This window comes from Gambusia affinis, linkage group LG19 (assembly GCF_019740435.1).
Source record: "Gambusia affinis linkage group LG19, SWU_Gaff_1.0, whole genome shotgun sequence".
NCBI lineage: Eukaryota > Metazoa > Chordata > Actinopteri > Cyprinodontiformes > Poeciliidae > Gambusia > Gambusia affinis.
In genome coordinates, this window is record NC_057886.1 from 19,590,532 (window position 1) to 19,615,258 (window position 24,727).

At 39.3% G+C, this 24,727-nt stretch overlaps 1 protein-coding gene across 1 annotated transcript in view; it reads right to left on the reverse strand.

Annotated features, from left to right (window-relative positions):
• olfm2a (olfactomedin 2a) overlaps positions 1-24,515 on the reverse strand; it is a 51,090-nt gene extending 26,575 nt beyond the window's left edge. Inside the window, exon 1 of the mRNA XM_044099602.1 lies at positions 24,032-24,515. Within this exon, the coding sequence (XP_043955537.1) occupies positions 24,032-24,088 (57 nt within the window). The 5' untranslated portion in view covers positions 24,089-24,515. The remainder of the gene's footprint in view (positions 1-24,031) is intronic.
• Positions 24,516-24,727: the final 212 nt, after the last annotated feature.

The following is a 24,727-nucleotide window of genomic DNA, read 5'->3' on the forward strand; positions in this document are numbered from 1 at the left end:
AATTTCTTTATGTAAGGTTAAATACTGTCAAATATTTTAAACGTTTCTGTGACAGAAAAAGTCATTGGGCTTAAAAAAAGAAGTGATGTTTATGTGCCTACGTTTGTGTGTGTAACATCGATACTTGGAAATCATTGCTCTCTCTCCCTCCACTGAGCTGTGAAATGTCTACAGCAGTCTCTAATGGTGGCAACCACAGTGTTGTGTGAGTGACCTGAGTTGGACCGAGCTATGCATGTCATGGCGCCTTGATCAATATGGAAAAACAACAAAAAAGGAACTGGAAAGCTTGAAGCAAACAATGCTTATCTGCTGTTAGTGTTTCACATGTAAAACTTGTTCTTTCCAATTAGAAGGGGCTGTAAAAGAATCGATCCTTAAGAATGCATCAGCTATAATGACTGCAGCACATTGTATCCTGAACACAATAAGACACATTCACAGCATGCCATAAATGTCCAGATCCAACTCTTTTGTTCTCTCGTGAAATGTTTAAATGCAGTTTGCGTTTAAAATTTCTTTGCATAAAGATTAACAATAAGTTTTATTATGAATAAATAATATTTTCCTCCAGGGAGCCTTTACACCAAAAAATAATGTCTTGCAGCAGTCTGTTGGCAAATGACATTTTATATTAAAAACGCAAAACTGCAAAACATTCACATTCATTGAGTGTATTTACCCAACAGAATAGATATGAAAAGTCACTTCAGTCCATAGAACAAGCATATTGAGTATATTCACTGTAACCCGCATTCATACAAAAACTGATTGCTCTTGATTGCTCCCTTGATTACAATCTCATCACTCCATGGCAACTTATACAGTATTATTTGTGGCATATTTTGCATGACACACTGCACATGTTTCAATCTCGAATAGCTCAATCAGACATGAAGCGAGGCACCACATCAAGCCTCAGGCTCGCCATAGAAAAAAAACCCCGATCAAAGCAATACAAAAGTTCTGCATGCACCAATCAGCTGCCATGCATTCTGCAGCACAGCACGGCTTCACATTCTGCTCCCTTTTCGTGCCAGAAGCGCCAGCTAAATACAACTCGCTGCAGCTCCTCTTGAGACAAATATGCATGGCTCAATTGCCATCACAATGGGAGATAAAGGCATGCAGAGATGTATTTGGCTCCACACACATAATTACCATAATCTCTCTCTGTCTTCATGATGACCTGAAAAAGTCACCAATTTCTGTACACAAAAAAATAAGCCAGTGCCACTTTGTGACCTTTTGTTCCCGCCCAGCTAATCAAACGTTCTCTTTACTATGCTGGCAAAGCTATTTTTGTAAATGTAATAATTATTGATAGGGAGAAAAAAAGCGGGTAAGGTCTCCAGGACAGATTTTTCTTTAAAATGCTGAATTTTAGGGTGCTGGTCAGAGTAAGTTGATTTTCATCCAAATTCTTCCTTCATCATTTACTGTTTTGACAACATCCTTAATACACACTGGGGCTTCAGTCTCAGACAGCACACTCAATAAAACACACAAAGCTGAGGTGAAAGGCTCCACTTTTCACATAAAGCTGGGAACAGTTTTACAGAAAAGTCTTTACTGTTATTTTAATGCCTGATTATTGCTGCTCAGAAACTGCTTTGGTTCAGTCTATAACACTGCGTCTGGATTGTTAAGTGTATTGATACATGATGGCTGGGTAAAAAAAGTCACTGTTGACTGTGACAGTCTGATCATGGTGGCAGGTCACTCAAGAAAAACAAGCGAAAAAATAACACTATTTATGAGTAAAGATTCTGAAGGAGACTACAATGTTCATGAGAGGCAGAGAGATAGACAGCGAGGGCATCTAAAAAAAGCATGAACGTTGTATTTGAAACTCCCCGAGGTGATGAGTTTACATCTTGTCTGTTTTCTGCCATGTCTGCAACAGCAATACTAACAGGAGCGGAGAGGAGTGGTGAGATCCTGCCAATTACAGTCTGCTGCACAAAGGGTTTTCAGCATAATGCCATTTGCTGCAAATGGTCAGGGGATAACAATGACAAGAAGCCATCAGCTACAAGCCGAACATCAGTAATGAGGGGACAGAACCAGCCTGCAGTGTCCAGCCTCGCCACCGTGGCTTACACTGTAACCTCCATTTGCATCCTCTGTCTGCAGGTCATTAATGCTCAGAGAAGCAGGAACATTTAATTAGGGAGACATTATTAGTGCAACACAAGCACAGTGTGTAGTGTAAAGAAATCCCAAAACAGCCCCTAACTGAATATTATATTTACAGCTGTTAGAGAATTTTCGGAATTATCATTTTGTTTTTACTTTAGGTGAAATTCAGTCTAATTAAAGTGTTCTCTTTCCTTATGTGTATTTTCTGACGTGGAGGTCAGGATGTCTGTTTATCTTCATGTGAGCAGTTGAGTAGTTTTCTAGTTGATTAGGTTACATGTTGATTAGGCTACACGTTTACAACCTCTGTTCTTTTTACGACCTCTGCCCCTTTGACTGTTTTGACTGTTTTTCTTTGACAATAAAACAGGAGCTCGCGTAAAAGGAAATCAGAACTCTCTTTGTAAACAGCTTGGAGAAGCTGCTTCAGAGATTTCTCCTTTTGCAAAAGCTTTGTCATAAAATTCATTTATGTTGTCTGTGATTCTTTATTTAGGTATATAGGAAAAAGTACCTATCATTTTGGTGCCGAAACCCGGGATCTCTCCTCCCCCGCTGCCAGGCAGAGGAAGACGCGCTGAATCCGTGCACGGCCAGAGTCAACTGGACCTGGAAAGAAAGACCCAGGAAGCAAATTCTTCGCTGGGCCAGCTACGCATGTCCGACTTTGTCTGCCAACGGCGGAGTGACGAGATCCGACTGGACAACCAGACAACTACAGAAACGTAGGTGAATTTTAAAACAAAAGGACGGCGGAGTCCTGCGAGATACAGTCGCTTAAGTTCCGTAACAAAAGGATGTCGGAGTCCTGCTAGAAGCTTAAATTCCGTAATAGGTTTGAGTCCTTGTCAAATATCAATTTGACTAAATGAAGGTTTGAGTCCTTGTCAACTTTTAGTTTGACTAAATGAAGGTTTGAGTCCTTGTCAAATACCAACTTGACTAAATGAAGGTTTGAGTCCTTGTCAAATACCAACTTGACTAAAGAAGTTATAAAAAGGGTTAGAGTCCCAGTTGACTGAGTTTCAACTAAAGGCAAAAGTAACGGCTTTTAGAGCCTCCGTATTTACAGGACACTCTTTAAGAGTAAGTCCTCGCGTAGATAGGAAGTTGTAATACTGTTTTGTTATTGCTGTGTTGATATTGGTGTTTTTGTCTGCTGCTTTGTTGATGTGTGTGTATGAAGGAGTGAATGGTGTTTCTCTCTCTGGGAGTAAAACTCTCTGCCTTCGGAATTAGGATCCAAAGTGAAAAACCGCTTGGAAGCTAGGCTCCAAGTAGAAGCCTGTTTTCAGAAGGCACTGGCTGATTTACAGCACTTTCTCTGAGAAAGCACAAAATACCAAAATTTTCAAGCTAAAATTGCAAGTGATTTAAATAATGGGAAAGTATAAAAAAGCACACATGAAGGAGAAAAGGCTTAAAGGGGATGGAAAGTTTATGTGTCAGATGGAGCCAGGAAACGTAATGCACCTGACTAAATGGAAGAGGAAGTACGGTATAGATGGCGTGTTGAAAGTTAAACACATGGTGTGTAGGTCTGAAATAAGCGCTAGGTTAAAAACTGGTACCAGACAACAGGAAATTATTGGTTATTGCTAGATCCTAATATAAATTTGAGATATCTCTTTTTAAATGTGCACAAGTTATTTAAACAGGTTCCTGAAGACTAGAGTTTAAAATTAATTAAATTATAACATGACAAATAAAAAAAAAAAAAAAAAAAAAATTGGAAAATTCCTGAAGCTTCAGTAAAATATGATAAATAATTGGAGAAAAGAAAATGATTATGAGGACAGACCGAAAATTGGAGACTGATTAAATTTTGACTGACTACAAATCTGACTAATTGTTTTGTGTTTTGTGTTTCTGTTTGTGTTACAATTCATGTTGCTGTGAAAGATTGTGTGTGATTGGAGGTATAAATACCACTTGGTATTTTATCTAATATAAAACAGTAGGATTTCGTAAAAGGGCAAATTATAGTCATCTGTCAGGAATTAAACAAAAAGGTGGTGAAGATGTGGACAACTTTCGTCTACGATTTGAAAAGGAGTTATGACTTTCCTATAGAGGGAAGTTTAAGTGTAAATGAATTTTGACAGGTGCAAAAACAACTTGATGAGAAATTAAATGAAACAATAAAAAAAAAAAGGGAAAAACATTTCTTCTCAGAGAACAATGTTTTATACTGCATAGATTACTGGGTAGCATAATTACAAAAGGTTAAAACACCAACTTGGTGCTATGATCCTTTGGCTGTATGTCTGGAGGGGTCAGCGATCAGAGTTTGGTACCGACCTGGACTTTATCCAGCCTCATATCTCGCTTAAATTCCAAAATGAGAGGAGGGCTGCTCTCTGGCTTCACAGCTTCAGCATTAAGGATCAATAAACTTAAAGTAATTCACTGGTCTCTGATAAGATGTTCACTCAAACTAAGTTAATTAAATTAACTTACATTCTACATTTTAAAATCTAACATGGCAAAGAATATAAAGAGATTACAGGTTTAACATGTTTCATGTTTATATGCGTTCTAAATGACTTAGAATTATAAAATATAAATAATGTTGGGTAATAAGTGGCTAAAACTATAAAATCAAAAGAGAGAAAAGATATACATGAGATATTTAGAAATAAAAAACACAAAAAGAAAGATAAACCCTAATTGACTCCTATTTGCTTCTTTCCTTTTCCTTTGTCTGAGCCTCGCTGCGGTGCATCTGACCTCTGACCTCAACTCGAAGCTGTCCTGCAATGGATCAAATGAAGTCCCTCCCTCATCACCAGTTTCTGACAGCAATCAAGAAGACAAAGAAGAGTTCCATCACATCCAGACACTAAAATGCAACTGAACTCTTACAATCTCCGCTGATCTACTCCCTGATATCAGCGTGGAGAAGGAAAAGATAATGTGCTTCAGAGACGAAGACAACAAACTGAACTATTCGATGCTTGTTTCATTTGTGAAATGTTTGGACATTGACAGAGGGACAGTCTGGACAACTCAAGATCCAACACCAGAAACTGCAGAGTGAGTTAAAGGGGGAGGGAGGATTGCACCCCAGCGACGCCAGAACCAAGAGGAGGAGGGAGAAATGAGACAGAAAGGAGACATCAAAAGATAAGTGTATCACACACACAGCTGTTATACACTGCTATTGCAATGAAAACTTGCTTTCTTACTAACCCTTTTCACATATTATCTAGCCAGGAAAGAAAGTCTTAGAGGCTTTTATGTTCAATATTAGACAAATTCTCTCAGTTTGTCCCTGTTAACTCTGAATCCTGTACAGCAGGACCACTGCTAAGGATCCTCTTAGGGTCCACGAGCCATAGGTTGGGAAACCTAAAGGGAAAACTGCAATTACTAAAAGGTCAGCAAAGACCTAACAAAAAACTTATGCCACTAAATTACACCAACTAAAAATCATGAAAGAGTCTAAGCCAAAAATTATTTGCAAAAGTTTTTTTTTTCTTTTTAAAGAAATATCCTGGTAATACATGCTTTTTGGAATTACATTAAATCTCTTTAAGCATTGAAAATAAGTAATACTGAAGTGTTAATATACCATAAAGTATTTGTTGGATTTAAATTTGAACAGTTAATTTAGAATTTTATTCTATGAATGAATCTGCATAGGTGAAGTGTTCCAGCAACAGGAAGTTGCTGGATTCTACCACATGTCTGAGATAGCTCTTTTAAAATGTGCACGATACCTAAAACAGGATCCTGACAACTAAAGATAATTATTAACACATTAAAAATGTTAACACATATTGAACATTTCTTGAAGTTTCCGTAAATTTAATAATAATAAATTGCCAGCTGTTTTAAAATACAAGGTTGAAAGAAACTTTGATTTTAAGTAATTGGTTACTCCAAACTGATGATTGTGAATAAGAGCAATATTTTCTAGACTAAAGTTTAAAACCTTTAGTCTAGGTTTGTTTGATTGATGATAATCAAATTTATTTAAAGCTGCAGCAATTGTGACACACGGGCAATGCCATGTGTCAACAGGGGGGATGGAAACCATAATACAACAGCATTTCACAACATATGGTTTAAATTCATACTTAAAAAATTTTTGTACTGCATGTCCAGTTTGTGTGAAATATAATTCTCAGGGAAACATAAGGCCAAAACGAGGCAGGTTCCCGAAACCATCTTATCCATTTCAAACTATGCATATGGATTTTGCGTCCAGTGCAAGTTTACTGCCTTCTGATTCTCTTCCTGTACAGGAGGCCACTCCAATCGAGCAAGGTGATTGGTGATTGGGTCTACATAAAGGTCATCAAACGAAAGAACTGGGCGAGTCCACGGTGGGAAGGACCGTTCCAGGTGCTGATGACCACACCAACAGCTGTAACGATTGCTGAAAGACCCACATGGATTCATCTCAGTCACTGTAAGGTACAGAGAGTGTTAGACCCCTAAATCAGAGTGACGGGGAAGTCTGATTTACAAAGGGGTTCTGTCGTTTAGGACAGTTCGTCTCAAGGTCAGCAGAAGAATTCAACAGATCCTCACTCTGCTAGGCTGGGGGTCCTGACATCTCTGTATTCTGAGCAGAAATGGGGTCTCCACATGCCAGGTGGATCCTCTAATGTGTTGTGACTGCAGCATGTCAACTGTTTTGCAGAGGGAGTGGTCTCACTCTCAATAGGATAAGGAGAAGAGCAGACACAACCTCCCTCCAGTTTCATCCGCATGACTGTGGTGGAAACTGATGAATAGAACCGCTTATGAGGGACATGCTGTGAACTGCTACGTGTGTGCGCAGATGCCGGTTTCCATACATAACTCAGGTCTACGACCAGGTAACATTACTGACGACAAACAGATGTGTCTCTACGTTCTAAGCACCAGACCACGGCGTATCCCACCCCTAAGAGGAGACAGACCACGTGAGGAGGACTATTCAGTTGACCTCCGGATGGGAGAGGCTGTGCAAAGCCTCTTTCAATCTTTAAATTGTTCACTTGCAGATGATGTACTTCCTTTTTCGTCATCTCAACAAACTGTATGGAAAATACCAGAGATCATTTCGTTAGCAGGAGCTAAACCAGGATCTCTAGGGAACTGTGTTTATAATAATGGACATGTTGTTCTAGGGACGGTGCCCTGGAATTTGTGTAACAGAGTTTACACCTACTGCGAACCGACACAGGATTTCATCACCTGTACAGCATGCAGGGGTCAAGAGACGACTCCACACTGCAAAGTCTGGAAGGACAACCCAGACTGTGACAACTTGCTTCAGGAGAGGAGTTTCAACATCACGCATAAAACAAAGAGGAGACAGGAGACAACACTGTGTAGCGCCATAGTGCCAGGAGATTATGGCTCCCAAAGGCAGACTGGTACTTCATATGTGGAAATGAAGCATACATGTTCTTGCCGAAAAATTGGGGAGGACTGTGTGCTGTGGTTCCTTTGATCAACCCGATTGCATTCATCAGGAAAGCACAGAATGATCTACACACCCGCTCCAAATGAACAGTTACGTCAGAGGTCAAAAAATGGGGAGGCCTCACAACACATACTGGAGTTCCATGGGAATTCCGGATTTGGAACGGTGGAGAAAAATTTATGCAAAGCCTTTTTCCGTGGGTTGGTCTAGGAGAGATTCGCGACCACGTTGAGATAAACAGGTACGGATTACTGCGACTAATCAACATCACATACCAGCTGGCCAATGGCACCATGAAAGAACTAGCTGAACTGAGAAACATGGTTATGCAAAATCGTGTTGTCCTGGACTTCCTCACTGCCCCTCAAGGAGGTGTCTGTAAAATCGTTGGCCCAACGTGCTGTACTTATGTACCTGACGAAACAGGAACTGGAGGAACTATTTCTGACGCTCTATACGGGCTGGAAGATTCAAAGGCATCTTATGAGTCGACTGAAGATGACTTGTTCCAAGTTTCAGATGATTTTCTGAAAAATGATGAATTTCTGTAATCAATAAACAGATGATTTCATTTGCTGAATGACTCCTACACCGAAAATGTGAAAACAAGTGGTATTTTGGATGAAAGAAAAACTGCATTTGATTTTTGCTGTTTCTTTTATTTTTCATTTATTACTTTATATTTCATTTATTCATTGTATTTTCTGTTTAGGTTAGAAAAAAAAAATCTTGCATTTATTGGTCTTTTTCTTCTTTTTCTTTTTTCTTTTCTATGCTTTTGCATAAAGTTTATACATGTCGTAAAATGATAAAAAGGGGGGAATGTTAGAGAATTTTCGGAATTATCATTTTGTTTTTACTTTAGGTGAAATTCAGTCTAATTAAAGTGTTCTCTTTCCTTATGTGTATTTTCTGACGTGGAGGTCAGGATGTCTGTTTATCTTCATGTGAGCAGTTGAGTAGTTTTCTAGTTGATTAGGTTACATGTTGATTAGGCTACACGTTTACAACCTCTGTTCTTTTTACGACCTCTGCCCCTTTGACTGTTTTGACTGTTTTTCTTTGACAATAAAACAGGAGCTCACAGTAAAGGAAATCAGAACTCTCTTTGTAAACAGCTTGGAGAAGCTGCTTCAGAGATTTCTCCTTTTGCAAAAGCTTTGTCATAAAATTCATTTATGTTGTCTGTGATTCTTTATTTAGGTATATAGGAAAAAGTACCTATCAACAGCCAAATGGAGTTTTGGGCGAAATTATTAGCAGAAACTTTTAGATAGACAAATGAGCATGTCACTGTGTGCTTTTCTCAGGTCTTGCAACATTTGCAAGAAGGGAAGGTTATTTGGAACAAATCAACAGCCTCGTATTACTGTGTCTTTTTCTACATTCTCCCAACAAGCTGCTGATTTAAGCACCGTAATCTGCCAAGTCTGTATCAGAAATGAGGAGCGACTGATCCATTCAGTCATTATGGAGACAAACGGAGAGAAAAGTATTAACAAACTGGAGCAAATTGGTATAGAGAGAAGAAATGAGAGGTTTCATATGAATGTTGGCTGGTGTGGAATCAGCCAAGTGTGAGATGAGAAGTGTTCTGATTGAGAAACTGGTAGTGGGAGGCAGGTAGAGAGGCTGTTTAAAGAGTAAAGTGTGGGAAAGAGTGGACCTTAGAGTCATTTTTTACATTAATGGGAGTTGTGCTGGATAACAAAAAGGAATTTGTTATGAATTAATGTAGCATTAAGCAGGTGCAAAGTATTGAATTGTAAAATGTAAACATACTTTTCTGCAATAATCTTTATTCAGTTTTCCAATAAACATGCAAACAGATTGCTCTGTTTATTTATTTATTTTTTTTTTTATGTGGCAACGGCAACATGCCTGTAACACACTCGACAATACACATACCTACAGTGCTTAATGATGATGTTTGGGACTGCATGGATCTGAAGGCAGCCACAATATCAGAAAGGTCATTCCTCATATTAATATTCCATTCAGTAAAGAGAAGGATGGAGGATCTTGTACCTTTCATAGGCACGTTTTGCTATAGACACTCATATTAAAGTGCTTACTTTCAGATTTTCACATCCGTTTCCTCTGGGAAACGGCAACTGTGCCAGCTATTGCCGTGCCTTTCATAAAACAGTTCAACAATCTATATGAAAATATTCAACCTGTTTGTGTGAAAAATAATTATAATAGAAAATTCATACCACTGGAGATAAGCACAAGCTCCTCTGCAGGAAAAAGTGGATATGGATGAAGGATGAGTGGATGAAATAATGTCATAATGAGCCAACGGGAAAATTTCTGAAACCCACAATTTTTTTTACTAACACCTGCAAGCTGCAGTCCCAAACAACTGTGTTGAATTAACAAGGAAATACTGTGAATCTTGAAGTGTCAACATTTTATTGGTCTCTATTTGGCAATAAAAAAATCCACAAAGAATTTCGCTGTATGTACATACACAAATCAGTTTTGTTTTAAAATGAAATCCTAAACTACACTTTTAATTGTCTTGGTGTGGGTTGTTTTGATGAGATCAGGACAGATTTAGGGATGGCAAGAGATGTTGATCTATTCTATATCGTTCAGAGGAGAAAAATGTGTCTGACAAGTAAGAGGTGCTCGTTTCTAAAGGATCCCGCAACAACTTATTGCAGAGCTGCTCCTCTCATTGAGAAGAGCAGGAATTGAAAACAGGGAAGGAGAGGGCCCATTGCCAAAGGCAATGAGGCTCAAGGAGAGCAAGTAATCCTGAATACCTACTCATCACTTTGTCCATAGTGTAGCTGAAACACGCAGATCTGATACTCAAAAATACAACATGTACAATAAAACGGTGTAGAAGCAAAGTCTCCAACCTGTTCACCTTGTTATGCAGCATGGAATATACACATAAATAACTCATTCTTCATCCTCAAACACACAAAGTCAATAAACAAGTGAAGATTCAAGTCGTCATAGCGGGAGGTTTTTATCAGAGCATGACGTCTTGCTTAGTCGCCCCCCCCAACCTTACCTCCGCCTCCTTCTCCTCTGACGAAGATGCCACTCTAGATCATTTCCCTCTCACGTCGCGTCTGTCAACACTAGTCCTTTATTCCTGCTGCTTCCAGTGTCTCTGTCGGCCGAGCGACAGGATGCACATGCCACTGTTTTGTCATGGTCGCATTGATTAAGTGATGTAGAGCTAATTAAAGACAATCTGCAAGGAGTGTCGCTGCCAGTGAGCGGAACAAAATCAGTGACGGAGTGATGGGCCTCTAATTATTATTCTCCTTCTGGTTTGGATAGGGCAGATAATTTCCCTGCAGGCACAGATGTGAAGCTTTTTCTTAGCATTTCTCCCCTTTTATGCCTTCCTGCTATCTCCAGTTTTCATTTCCACAAACTCTATACCACCTCTTCGTCTGTCTCTCTCCCACGCACTCCCGGATATGCTGTCATCTTCAGCCACTCCAATAACCACTAATTTGAACCCAGTTCATATCCTCTCACTTTATCCTGTCACTGCCCACCTACACTGAACACCACAGAGAGGAACGCTCATAGCATCTGTCAGCACGGTGTCTGATACGTCCTGGAATGTGCTGTTGATGTGTGACTAAATAAGTTTAACCATAAAGTGTTCCTATTTCCACATCTTAGTGATACATTTAAACTCTTTTAACGTTCAAAGCTGTGTTTGATCCTGGACATAGAGCAGAATTAGCATTTTTTGCTGTAAAATGATGCAACTCTGCACATGTAATTTCATTTGCTTCTCATTTAAAATAGAAATAATGAGTTCCCCCGTAGTTACATTTGAACTAAACACTATCATTTCAAAATGTGATATTCACTCCAGTTGTATACTTGTGAAATGCAGACATTGAGGAATCCCAACAGGGCAGAATTGGGTAAAATCGTGTCATGAAAGCAGGAGTTGCTGCCACTGGAACGTCTTGTTATCGCCCTGTCCTACATGTAGTGTCTCTATCAAAGGACCTCTCTACCTTGCTCACCGTGGTGCTGCAGAGAGCTGCTCTGCCAGCCTGCTTGATATGCAGCAGTGTCTGATGGCTGCTGGGCTCCCACGCCTCCCTGACTGGAGCCTTTAAGCTTTGGCGGAGTCAGTGAGAGCCTCCCTCATCAATAGGCCTACTGAGTGGCTAAGACAGCGCCATGTGGAAAACACCATCGATTAAATGGCTCCTCTTCCTTTCTGCATCCGTTTCTACTGTGCCGCTTTGCTCTCTTCTTTTATTATCCAAATCCAAAGTCAGGCAATTGGGTCTCATTTCAACACGGGAGGAAGCACTGCCACACACACATTGTCAGGGATATGGGATGTCTGTGTGTGCGGTTGGGTTTTTCTGTGAGGTTTCTCAAATCTCCACTGGAGGGCACCATGGGAGGGTGGAGTCCTGCAGGTATGCAAACCAGTTAGTCATCTATTCATCAACTGGAGTATAGTGGGAACTAGCTACCAGTCTTTTGACCTTTGTGGTAAAACCTAAGTCCCCCATTCATTCCTTGCACATTTTTCTGAACCTTCTTGTAAAACCTTTAGTTAATTATCTTCTGTTCTCTTTTCGAAGAGACCCTCGAGCTGAATTTTCCTGAGCTCCTGAATCTCCCTTGTCAACACTTCTCGAGTGGCTTCTCCTGCTGAATAAAGCTCTGAACAACCTTTCTGTGAATCATCAGATTACCATCCAACAAACTTTCATCAAGACCAGTAACCTCTGGATTATTGCTTTCACAGCTGACAGCTTCAAAGTTCCTGCTATCCACCTCCTCTGTGTACCTTGTCCGCCCTCTGTGTCCACCTTTGACTCGATTCCAAATAACATCTACACCCTCTTTCTCCAACAACGGCAACCCACCACTCGGATCATTCACCCCAGATTTCATTTGCGTCCCCCTGGCAATTCATACTCGCCCAAAGCAGTTCTTAATCACATTCTCTCCTCAACTCCCTCTATCTCTTTCAGTGAACCTGATGAGGACCTGTGTCCTCAAGATCAAGATCACATTCATGCCGCTTTGTTGTTTTTAAAATAAACTTTTTAAATATGACAATTTTCCGGAAAGCATTTGTGCATATGGGTCAGACATCTCAATCATGATATGACATACATATGGAAACAAATGAGATAAAGGACATCAATGGAAGGAAATGAGTTTATAGGGGAAAATGAGAGCTCATCCGTCACTTTTGTCGTCATTTTTATTATGTGCCAGAGTGCTGGCCAGAGGTTTGCATACACTTGTCAGAAATGGTAGAACTTTTAGTTTAGTTTTCTGACTTACAGCAGCTTTTATAAGCATAGTTGATACATTTTCATTAAGGCTGATATTGTGACAATTCCAGAAGTTGGGTATAGGCTTGTTTTATCCACTACACTAGTTTTGTCAGACCCAAACTTTATCCCTGAGTTGAAAGCAAACTGGTTATCCAAGAACAACCTGGAAAACCAAAACTAAAGCCTGACAATGTTTGTTTGAACACCAGTGACACTGTCAAGGTAAAGGCAATTTAGTATCAAAATGGATCCGATGGATTTCTGACCTAAAAATAAGTTCCTGTTCCAAAATAAACAATTTCAAGTATGACTGAAATCTACAACTCTCCACATGGACAAGCCAAATGTCTGCTGCAGAAAACATTCATGATCAGAGAAGACAAAGATTTGAGGCATCTATCCTTAATGACAAGGAGTGTGGTTAATTAAGTTAAAGTGAGGATTTTAAGCCTGTCGAGAAAATCTGCAAAAAATTCTAACTTGTTCACACAGTTATTATTTTTAAAATTATTTTAACCTGTAAAATTATACCATGTCCCAAAAATGATTGCATTATTACATCCCCAAATTCATGTGAAATGTATTGTCTACAGTGAGAGTATGTAAACATCTGGCTGATATTGTACATCATTTAACTCATTAAGTTCTTGCATAACCTCTCGCTGAGCCTTTCATAAAATATAATCCTATCATATTTATGGAAACATTTGGGACCTTTCCAAAGGACATGACATGCTGTTTGGGAAGGCGAATGAGACAGAGGAAGCTCCATTGATGTCTGGTGTTAGCAGAGCCATATCGCACCTTAAAGTGTTTCATCTGATAAAGGTGGAGAGACGTGAAGAGCGTCGTTCGTGCAGCAGCTTGCCCAGTGTGCTCAGTCTCATGAAAGCTTTTGTATCAGAGCAGGAAGAGGAGCTCTAGGCGTAACAGCCATATTTATATTCCAATCTTCTACACAGAAACCCACATCGCCAGACTCATAAAAGATTCATCAAGCGGGGGAAAGCAAGGTCGTACAGAAAACTGGTCCGGAGGTGTCTACCGCAATGCAAAAAAAACAAAACAAAAAAACAAAACGCACACACACACGCCCCTTCGCCAATGTATACCAGATTTGTCTACTGGTTGTAGCAAATTGTGCAACATGGGTTGTTGACAGCATGACTGGTCAGAGTCTGGTCAGCAGAAGATCAAGCATGTCTAATTTCCCTCTGTCACTCCCATCATATCTGTAATGGCCTCTGCCATGCTTGTTAAAATCAATTCCATACATTGTTTGATTCTTTGTGTGCAGTGGATCCAGTCACTGACATGTTTGCGAACTATAGAGTACAGGAGACAAAGACAATGTGTGCGTGTGAGTGTGTGTGTACGTTCTGGGTGTTGTCAGAGAAATGTCACTCTTGCTTAGAGTCACCGACATAAACCTCTGGGAGTCCTGTACCCTGCAGCACACGCTCACAGAAGGAGAATGAGAAAGTCAGGGAGAGAATGCGATATAGGGATGATATTCATTCCACCAGTCAAGCTGATTGCTCTATGCAACCTTTGACAGTAAGCATACAAATAATATACCATGCATTAAACAAGAAATGAAGGATTTAAAGAAATTGTGTGCATTCTAACTTTTATAAAACATGGAAGAAACATATTAATGGTTAACAGTTACTCCCCTCTGGATATGGAAAAAATTATCACCAAAGTGGACAGCTGGCTTCTGCTTAGCTGTCATGTTAACAATGCTTGTAGAAGAAAAATCTCTAACAATCATGTTTTGTTCTCAGCCCCAAAAGACCTCAAAGACCTTTCTAATGGCGATTGCCAGCTGCCCTGGAGTCAGAGAGCTTGCTTCATGGGAACACCACCAGCCATTTTAGGACAGTAGGCTGCTGGCTTTTCATCAAGACAGAAAACAGCAACAGAGGTCATTTGGAGACCACAGCCGCCTGCAGCACGAATATCGGCCAGTGTGTGATTTAGAATGAGTAAGTGGGCTTTTAAAGGATGAGCTAAAAACACAAGTACCAGATTCTGGGTAATTCTGAAAATTAGGATTCAAAAGAAAAACTGCTGAATTATATAAGAATCCCCTGTTCATAGCAAATCCATCCATTAGAACAGCTGTGTTTGGTACACATAATCATTATCATCCACCATGAAAAATCTGTGGAATGTAATGTTTTTTTTTTATCTTTTTTTGATTTCTTAATCTTTTATGAAAAGTTACAATCTTTTTGCTCCTACTTACATGTGGGAGAGACTTTCCTCCCTGCAGTCTCTATCAAACAAAGCAACTAAACAAACATGTTGGATAAAGCCTCTAATTACTCCCTAATGATTCTAGTTCTGAAAGAGGAGATTATTGCACCTCCATCCATTGGCTTGAGAATCAGAGGAGCTGAGTCTCATAAAAGATGGATGTACCAAATATTTTAATGCTTTGGTTTGCCATTTGGCTCACCATCTTTAGTTTCTTCAGACAGATAAAAGAGGTACAATTGTAAACCTCAATAACATTTTGTCTGCCCACCTTTTAACCAAACCCTACAGGAAATTTTGAGTGTCATATAAATCCTTCAAGAAAAAGGCATCAGCATTACTTTAGTGTATAGTCAAAAAATACCACTGCCATGTCATGCCCACACAGGAACCTTTTATTAACCAACACATATAATTGTAATTGTTTTGGTGGTTCACTATTTTGATGAGTCACTGAAAGAAATCTGAAAACATGCTTAAATGTCTCCTAAAGTTTAATTACATTGTTTATTCTTGGATGATTACTTACATTATTATTTTGTTCATTTTCTCTGAGTCGGGTTCTTCCGACTCTGTGTGAGCCAGAAGAAGAACTATCATACCAGATCAATAGGTACTTATTAATTTGCACATTTCCTTAGGGAGTAGGTTTTGCAAAATGTCCCCAAAAGAAAACAATGACTATTGAGCCCGTACAAAAGGTTCTGTGGCTGAAAGCTCTGTTTCATGACTGAAAATCAGGTTATAAGCATCTGAAACCAAAAAAGAGAAAAATTGTGAACTAGGTCAAAATTATCAACACCTATTCTCTTGAAAAAGATATTTTCAAGCAATTTAAAAGAAGGTCACATTTGATTTGTTTACAAGGAATATATCAGACATACCCATCTTCAGCAACACTATCTGATTCATTCGTCTGCATCCCAAGAGAGGATATAAAGTCCCTCCAGCAGGCTCATCCCAATTGGGATGTGACCCAAAACCATCCAAATGAAAGTGTCCAGTATACATGCGAACCAGAGGCTATAATCTGAGCCATCGCTGCACTCCATAGTTATACTACACAGCAAAAAGAATTAGGTCATTGGAATTCAATGATTTAAATTCCAAATCACTAAAGTCATTGCATGACAAAGGCGATATAAAATCTAGCATGTAGTGAAATTATAACCAAGACTGGGAATACCAGTAACTCATTCGCATCGTGTTGGGCCACAAACCACAGAACAGGTTCAGCACATGCTAATGCAAACAGTTTCCAAAGTCTGCCAACTTTCTCCAGAATCAATATCTACAGACCTCCAAAGTTGACCTTCAGATTAGCTGAAGAAAAAGTGTGCAGAGAGATTCATAGAAAGGGTTTCTGCAGCTATATCCAAGTCTTACATCACAAAGGGCAATGTAAAGTGGTGGAGTCAGGGGTGTAAAACATGTCCCTGTTGCACCCTAGTGCATAAGTGTATTTTGGTTTGTGGAGTAAAATTATGGAATAGTTTGGATGAAGAGTTGAAAAAAAAATTCTCTACTTTAAATCAATTCAACACTTTATAAGAAAAATAATTATTAAATCTTGTACTCTTTTCAGTTAACAATGAGGAGAATGATATACTGTTTTGCAATTTATATTGTTAATTTCATATATGTGGCAATGAGAGGAGGTCAGGATTCTACAAGACTTCCTTCTTCCTGCTCCCTTTTCACTTGTATTGTACGAGAATGTTTCTAAATTGATCATGCTATGATTGATTGATGCGAGACATGCTCTCTGGAACGAACAATTACACTTCTCTACTTGGCAAACCTAGTTTGGGTTTTGCAGTTGTGTGACTGCTTTGTACCGGGTGTAAAGTTTGGTGCTTGGGACATTAAGGTGTGGCACTCAGGACATGGGCTTGACTACAAGGAACAATTTAGACAATTTTATATTACTAACTTTAAGCTGAAAGTCTCTGACCTTCCTTCCAAAGGGACCAGGTGCCAGATCTTAAATGTCATAAAAATGTATGTATCTAAAGGCAAAAGACCCAATAATTTTGGCAGTATAGTGCCAAAGCAATAAAGCACTTCTATTTGCCACTAAGGTGCATTTTAAAAAGATTGCTAACATCATGCTGAACTCGGTCCAGGATGAAAGATGAAAAAAATATGGCAAGGGTAATGATAAAAGGGGATTTGTATATTTATTTTCATCAAAATCCAAGCAGCTTGCAAGAATATGTAGTTCATGCATGATCATACATGCCAACCTCTTGCTTCACAATTACTTTTACTTTGAAGCAAATTAAGAAAAAAAACATTGTTCTGTTTTAGTTCTCAGATCACAGATATGTCCCCATTATGTGAGCCTCCTGCATGTTTAGAGGGTTATTTGTTCCTAAAAACACACACAAATATACAAGCACCTCTCCAGATGCAGCGGCGGGCGACATGAAAGCACATCAAACATTAAAGAGGAGGGAGCGAACAGTGAACAGCACAAAGGCTCAGTAGCTCTCCCTCTGCAGCCTCTTTCTTAAGCAGCCACTCTTCTATAAAACAAATCTTCACAACAGTGGCTCATTCACACAACGGAGTGTCATTATCGTGCATTTGTACAAGCCCCACTCTAATCTGCCATGACACTAGCACATACTATTCAATCTCTCCAAGCAGTAGAGAATCAAACATAACGCAACCTCATTATCTGTGGCTGATTGTGAAGCGGCACCTTTGTATATTGATGGGGAATGCATGAAGGTGGATGGAGGCATTGTGTCTCATCTCCCCCTGCCTCATCACTTACTTGCCCACATGCCGTAGAGCTCCAGGATTGTTACTAAATGAGACGTAACAGAATTGAGTATTTGAGTGTCTATGTGGAACTGTATTTACAAGGACAAGATGCACAAACTTTACAGTGAGATTACATGAGATGGATTTTTATTTGTACTTTTTTTTGTATAAGAAAACATTCTCTTTATTCATGCAGAAATAACTAATTCTGTGTTTACTTCATGCAGAATGATCTTCTGCAAAGGTCTAAAGAAGCCTCGTTGTGGCAACTTGACCTTCCTTCTGCATGTGTTTATAATTTATACAAGTGCTGACATTGTACGGTATGGCAAGGTGATTTTAGGAGCTGTGCGTTTGTCCCTCACAGACAGATTTACAGCCATGCTCATGCACCTTTTCATTTGTCTAATTCTCTGAGTAGAGTTAGGCACGTTGATTGAAAGACCACACTGCTGAGTCTACTGTCTTGTTTTTTTTTTTTTTTTTTTGGTTTTTTTGGTAAACATAGCTTCACAGTATTAAACTACAAAGTCTCCTTCCTTAGCTGCCAGGTAGGACTTTAACTATTTTTTTATTCATTTTACTCACTGGCAATCCCAACAGAAGGAGTATATTTTGGCATTGTACTGTCAAAAATGAGGGGGTTTGGTTTCACTCATGTTTGAGGCAAGATTGCTACTTAAATTGTACTCCTTTGCTTCTAGAAGCTGGCACCCAGAGAAGACATTTCTTGGCCAAAGGGTCACAGCAGTGGACAGTTTAAAGCTGTGTCAGCTGTACATGAATCTTTCCAGCCGTTTGTCCAGTAACATCAAATGTCTCCTCTATTCTCGTTTCTGAATGTATAACTTTACATCACTGATCGAGCTTGTAAAAGCGCACGTACACTTTTGATTCTGCAGTTGGAACACAATATTTTTCGCCTCCCCTCATGAAAAGTTTGTGACAATGTGTTTTATTCTTAAGGAATAAATTGCATGTGTTCTGAAAACAATATCGATCAATCTTTTCCAAACAGCTCACAGTGAAAAGTCCACATTTATGGACAACGGTAGGTGTAAGAAATGTCCTTCGAAAAAGAAAATCAATTCAGTTATTTTCTAAGTTTGTGTTCAGCTGCATGTGGCGGTTAGAGCTTATCCCAGCTGCTGTTTAGCACCTTGCACAGGCCAAGTGTCAGAATTAATTTTACTCAAGTTAAAATTTAGAATAACTTCATCTGTGACTTTTGGACTACAAATTAAGAAAACCAAGTTTGAGTGAAATGTCTAAAATTAATTAGAAGGAGAAAATGTTTCTGAAACAGGAATCTTTCCAAATATTTTAAAGCAGGAATGAAGAGATTTTCTTTATTTAGAAAAAAAAGCATCTTAGGATCATATTTATTCACAATAACACTGAGGTTTAATTGCTAATGATTTATTAAATAAAAAGAAGCATAAGTGAACACACAAAGCAGAATTACTAATACTAAATTAACTTACTACCACTTCTGAGAAGGGAGAAATTACTGATTAAAAGCAACAATTACAAATATCTAAGCAGATTAAAGACACAGCTGTTAATCTTTACACCATTCTCTGGAAATTCAAGAAAGGTCTCACACCTGAATTGTAAGTTATGGCATCCAACTGAAATTGTGGGGAAAAGTTTGTTTGAAAAAAAATGAAGAGGGATTTTAAATCCTCCTCGACACATCAGTTTGTCAGCTCCAGACTACCTCCTCAGGAAAATGTAATCTTGTTGCATTACCTCTCATCACGCTGTACTTTGACCCGTGGTTCTTGCCACCCTGCTCCTCTGATCAGCTAAAAGTGGTATATCTTCAGAACAGATATTGTATGGGCCTGAGGACCATCCTGCGGCAGCACACTTAAAAGTCCCAGGTTATTGCATCACTCCAAATCGGATGAAAACAAAATTCTTAAAAAAGTCACTGAGCAATGTTGAGCACATCAAGACGTGTGGGAAACTTTAGACAATACTAAAGTAACAAAACATTCAGCGCCTCAAAAATATTGCAGCAGAAATCTGCCAAGATGATCAGACTTGCTGCAAATCGATAGGGGTTTTCTTGCTTCTGTCTTTCTATCTGTTTTTCTTATCCCTCTAGTTTCAATAAACTCACCTAAACCAGATGTAGACTTTGAGAAACTTGTGAAAAACCAGGTGATTATTATGTCTAAAGTTGTTGAGCATCTGAAGTATCATTAAATGCTCAAAGGCCCATCTCACTTCTCTTTTTTGCTAACTGATAATTCAGAAAGAAACATTTTTAATATATTTCTGGATTTCTGAGGACAAGATTCAGGACAAGAGCAGCCAACAAAACTCAGTCTTGTTGTTTAACCCTTTCATAAATCATGATTTTTAGTTATTGCATTAAATTCCCAGTTTTCAAAAAGTGAATAAACTCTCTATCCTTAAGATAAATCTGCTCAAAACTCTCCGTCTATATTGCCAACAGGGGATGGATGTATAAAGTGCAGGCAAACTTTAGAGCAACTTTTGTAATTTTCCAAGGGATATGTTACTTGATAACGGAACCACATAGGTAATATAAAAGACCAAAACACTGGGAAGCAGAGTCTGGAGCCTGGCAGAGATAGTCTAAATCAAAATACTTTCATAGATATCACTTTGATATCTGAAAAAAAAGAAGTTCTGGTGTTTGATGTGAAAATATCTCTATTCTTTCACAAGTTCCTTCAAACAGTGCATTGTAAGTAAACCTGAACAAATAAACGCAAACAATTAAAGTCCCTTGTGCCATTGCATCCGGTTTGCATGGACTGATGAATATAAAACACATTTAATGCCAGAATAAAGCAGGTACCCTCTGTGTCACCAACAACCCAGGGCTTCATGGTTACTTAACAAAAACATGCTGTTAATGAACAAGTGCCTCATTAAAGGCCTCTACATAATTTCACGGTGGCATTTGCTAAAACCGTGACTTAAAAATGTATGTGGATATCGCAGCTACTCTCACAGGCTGATTTACGAGAATTCATTAATTCTTTATGTTTGCATGCAGCCTTAGAAAGACGGATGGTGTCATATTTTCTTTCAGACCTTTCAATATTTAATGGCAAACACTTACAACAAATTGTCCCCTAAGGCCAGTTACTGCATGAAATCACAGAAGCTGTGGTTAAGATACTGTTCGGTAGTACATCACCAGCTACATTGCTGGAGCACGTCCGTGGTGGATTTGGATTTGGTTTATGGATGAATTTACAATTGGGCATCGGAGAACCTGAGTGACTTAATGCAACACAGATCTAAGAGGCTGTGAGCGTGTCCTACGCCGTGTTTTGTTCAAGTTACTAAAACTCAGCAGATTTTTCTCTACAATAGAGCCTGGATTTGGTTCAGTAAAACAAACATCTTATACTCCTTTTAAAGGTCACCAACCATGTTTACCCATGTTGTAGCCGTGACCTCAAAGGCACGGATGTTTGCAGTGACACGTGACCTTTCCTATTAATACATGTTGGACATAAGAGAATTTCCTTTTAAGCAACACATTTGCACCAAGTAATCTCTTCCTATTTTATCAAATATTGTATGATGGTTTTGAGTATTTTCTATCTGTCATTTACTCCTGCTTTAACTGTGCAACCAAATTAACAGTGGCGCACTTATTGGTAATTTTAGCAATTCTTTTTAAATAAATGTACAGCAATTTATGCCTTTTTTTCTCAGGTTTATGCTTTACTTTTAAAGTTGATCGGAGTTTTTAGAAATGGTTAATTGATCCAAGACCTTCTGATTTCCTGGAGTATAAACACGTTGTAGCACAGAGGCCCTGTTATTGTTTCCCTTAGGCAACCAAGTAGACAAGCACCATTATTCAGCAAACACAGCGAACTGATGGTAGAGCCCAAAAAGTAATGCCATGCTTTATTACATAAGTTTAGTGAGATGCTTCTTGTAGTTCTCTACCAGTCTCGGAAATCAGTCTGAGAAAATGTATACAATTTGTAAAGACTTAGCCTGTTCTTGGTGGATTTGCCTGTATGTGTGACTCACTGGCTTGTAGCAAAGTCTAGTTTTACTTCTGCTTTATTTAGATTACGGTAGATTTTTGTAGAGCACACTATTATACAAAGTAACATTTACGAGGAAGTCTAAGAAGGCAAACCGGTCAAATCCGGATTTCTAAATCATTTGAGATCACATGGAAGTCTTTATGAGGCTTTTATGATGCTAGAATCTTCTTTCCGAGTGCCTCAGTATGTTTGTTAAAATTAATTTAAAATATTCCAAATATAATGTCCAAATAACCACAATTCATTATGAAAATGGAATGTTTTAACTAAAACTATAGTGGATGTAGCCAGCAAATTTAAATGAGGCATTAGAGTATCTTTCAAAGGTGATCATATGGTTCACCAAACTCCAAATCAACCTTCTTCCATAGTTTTCTCAGTTCTTGGTGTCGTAAACAAAACCTATGTGGTTCATCAACGATAAACTCAGAACCTAAAAATATTTTGTCAAACGAATTAGTCAACGATGTCTCTCGGTATGTAGGGAAATATTTCACAAGAAGAGTATGACATGGCCTCTTTCCTACTGGGGGTTTATAAATTATTGAAATTGGGCACAAAACTTTAATGCAAAAGGATGTTTGTTAAAAGCAATTATTACCTAACATGTGATGAGTTTTTCCTGATTGGAAAAATATTCACGAGGTAAGGTTTGGTTTGTTCAGTATTTTCTTATCATTCCCCTGCTATACAAAAAACTACTTTTGTAAGGCCTTTGATGTATCTTTACCCAGGGTTCCAATAAATTCGTCCAAGTCTCCATGAAACCACCAGTGTGTGAAAAGTCTACCAGGCTCATTAGCTGTGACAAATTGCTTTGTTCAGGGTCTTCAGGGGAACATCCTAAAAGAAAAATAAATAATATATCTTGATGTGATTTTATTGCTCGTTAGAGGCCACGCTACATCTCCCTGGCGTTTGTTTTCATATTTAATGTTTTTAACGTGGAAAGTGTCATAATACAGTGCGCTGTGCTTTTCAAAGATGTTGCTGCAGAGTTTTTAAAGCCCCACGGCCGGTGGGCAATACAACATAGTGATGCCGCCTCCGTAAAAGGAGGCGCTGTCTGTGGTGCTAAATAAAATCGGATTGGTGCTTTTAACCAAAAGGCGCGACACGGCGCTCTCCATGGTGCTGGATGAATTACGGCATGGATCTAAAAGTGCCACATGTTTTTTGTTTTTTTCCCTGCAAACTGTTAAATAACAGACGAATTTCCGAGGCTTTCTGACACCTTCTAGTCCGCCATTAGTTATGCTCAACAGTGGGAATTTGCTGACCAGCTGAACTCTCTGCAAATCCAAATGCTCCTGCCCTGACTAAAAGCTTTTCTGGGTCAAATAATTTACCGTCCTTCACTTCAATTTACAACTGTCACATCAAAACTCGTCAGCTTTCACCAAACGGACACGGCTTTTCCTGGAGTGTCATGCACAGGAGCACGCCACCCATGCAGAGACACATCACACGTCGCCGGGACCCGCTGCCGTTTCATTGGCGCTGGTCTGCCACTCCACACTAATTACTCACGGTTTCTATTCACAGCTATAAATCCCACATGGTTGCCAGCTTCTTTCATCAATTAGCACAAGCAGTTGCAGTGATTCTCCGCGATGCCTCCGGGACCTCTCTGTCGGTGAGGTTCAGCAGGTAGACAGGACGTTCTCGACGACAACAACAATAACTACAGGTCACAGAAGCCACCAAACATCTTAAAACATTTACCGTAGTTTATCTCATACATTATCGAAAAAGTTATTCTACTTTTCTGAACATACAATGTGCCTTTAATGTCACGTCTATCTATTTAGAGTGGTCTATTCCGCATGCAGTTTTTTGTTGTTGTTTGTTTAAGTTCTTACTTTCTTCCCAGTGAATGGCGATAATCATGATACAATACCGTAGTACCTATTTTATAACGCGCCAAGCGATACAAAGCACCACGACTTTCTTTCTTCTAAATGATTACAATTGTTATAAAACCTTCGCCTCCACTTTATGTTTTCTCAAAGAATGTACACGCAGTTACCACTACAGTAACTTTTACGCGGTGCCGTTTCAACGCATGCAGGCGTCCTTACCTCGCTGGGCATGCCAGCTAACATCACAAGTAGAAACATGGCACTGAAGAGATGCATTGTCGGAGAAATGATAGCGTCCCAACGTACAGTAGTTCCGGCAGCTCTTCCCGTCTTTTGTCGTCCCTTATTGGGGCGGTTTCTCCAGACCCAACGGGTTTCCTTCAAAGCTGTGTCGGCTGTGCGCCACTTGCCTCATCACCAGGACGCCGAGGCAGCCCTCCGTGGCTTGGTAAAGCGATCAGCCGCGGGTTTACTGTGGAGCAAATAGGCGAAATACAAAAAGCTCCTGTCTCTGAGTATTGAGGGTGGAGGGAAGGGAACTCATTAAAATGGTGTAATCTGTGCAGAGACAGCCGTCCCCTCCGACCCGCAGAATAACTGCGACTGAGAAAGGAGAAGATAGAAAAGGAGAGGAGGGGAGAGTCGCAGAGGTTGGAAGGTGACTGCTGTGCTTTCAAGGTGCGGACGCTAGGAGCAGCACGTCTATGTGCCAGGAGCCGATTCAAACAAGTCCTGGTGTTTGATGCAGGTGAGATTTGTAGGGCACGCGCGCAACTGAAACAAGAGAGTTAGAGAAAAGAGAAAGAAGGATACACTTTCATAGATAGATAGAGACTTAGATAGATAGACGTTTTTTGCTCCATAAAATGGAATACACCTCAAGAATGGATTATACCAATTCAAAAGCGTCCTGAC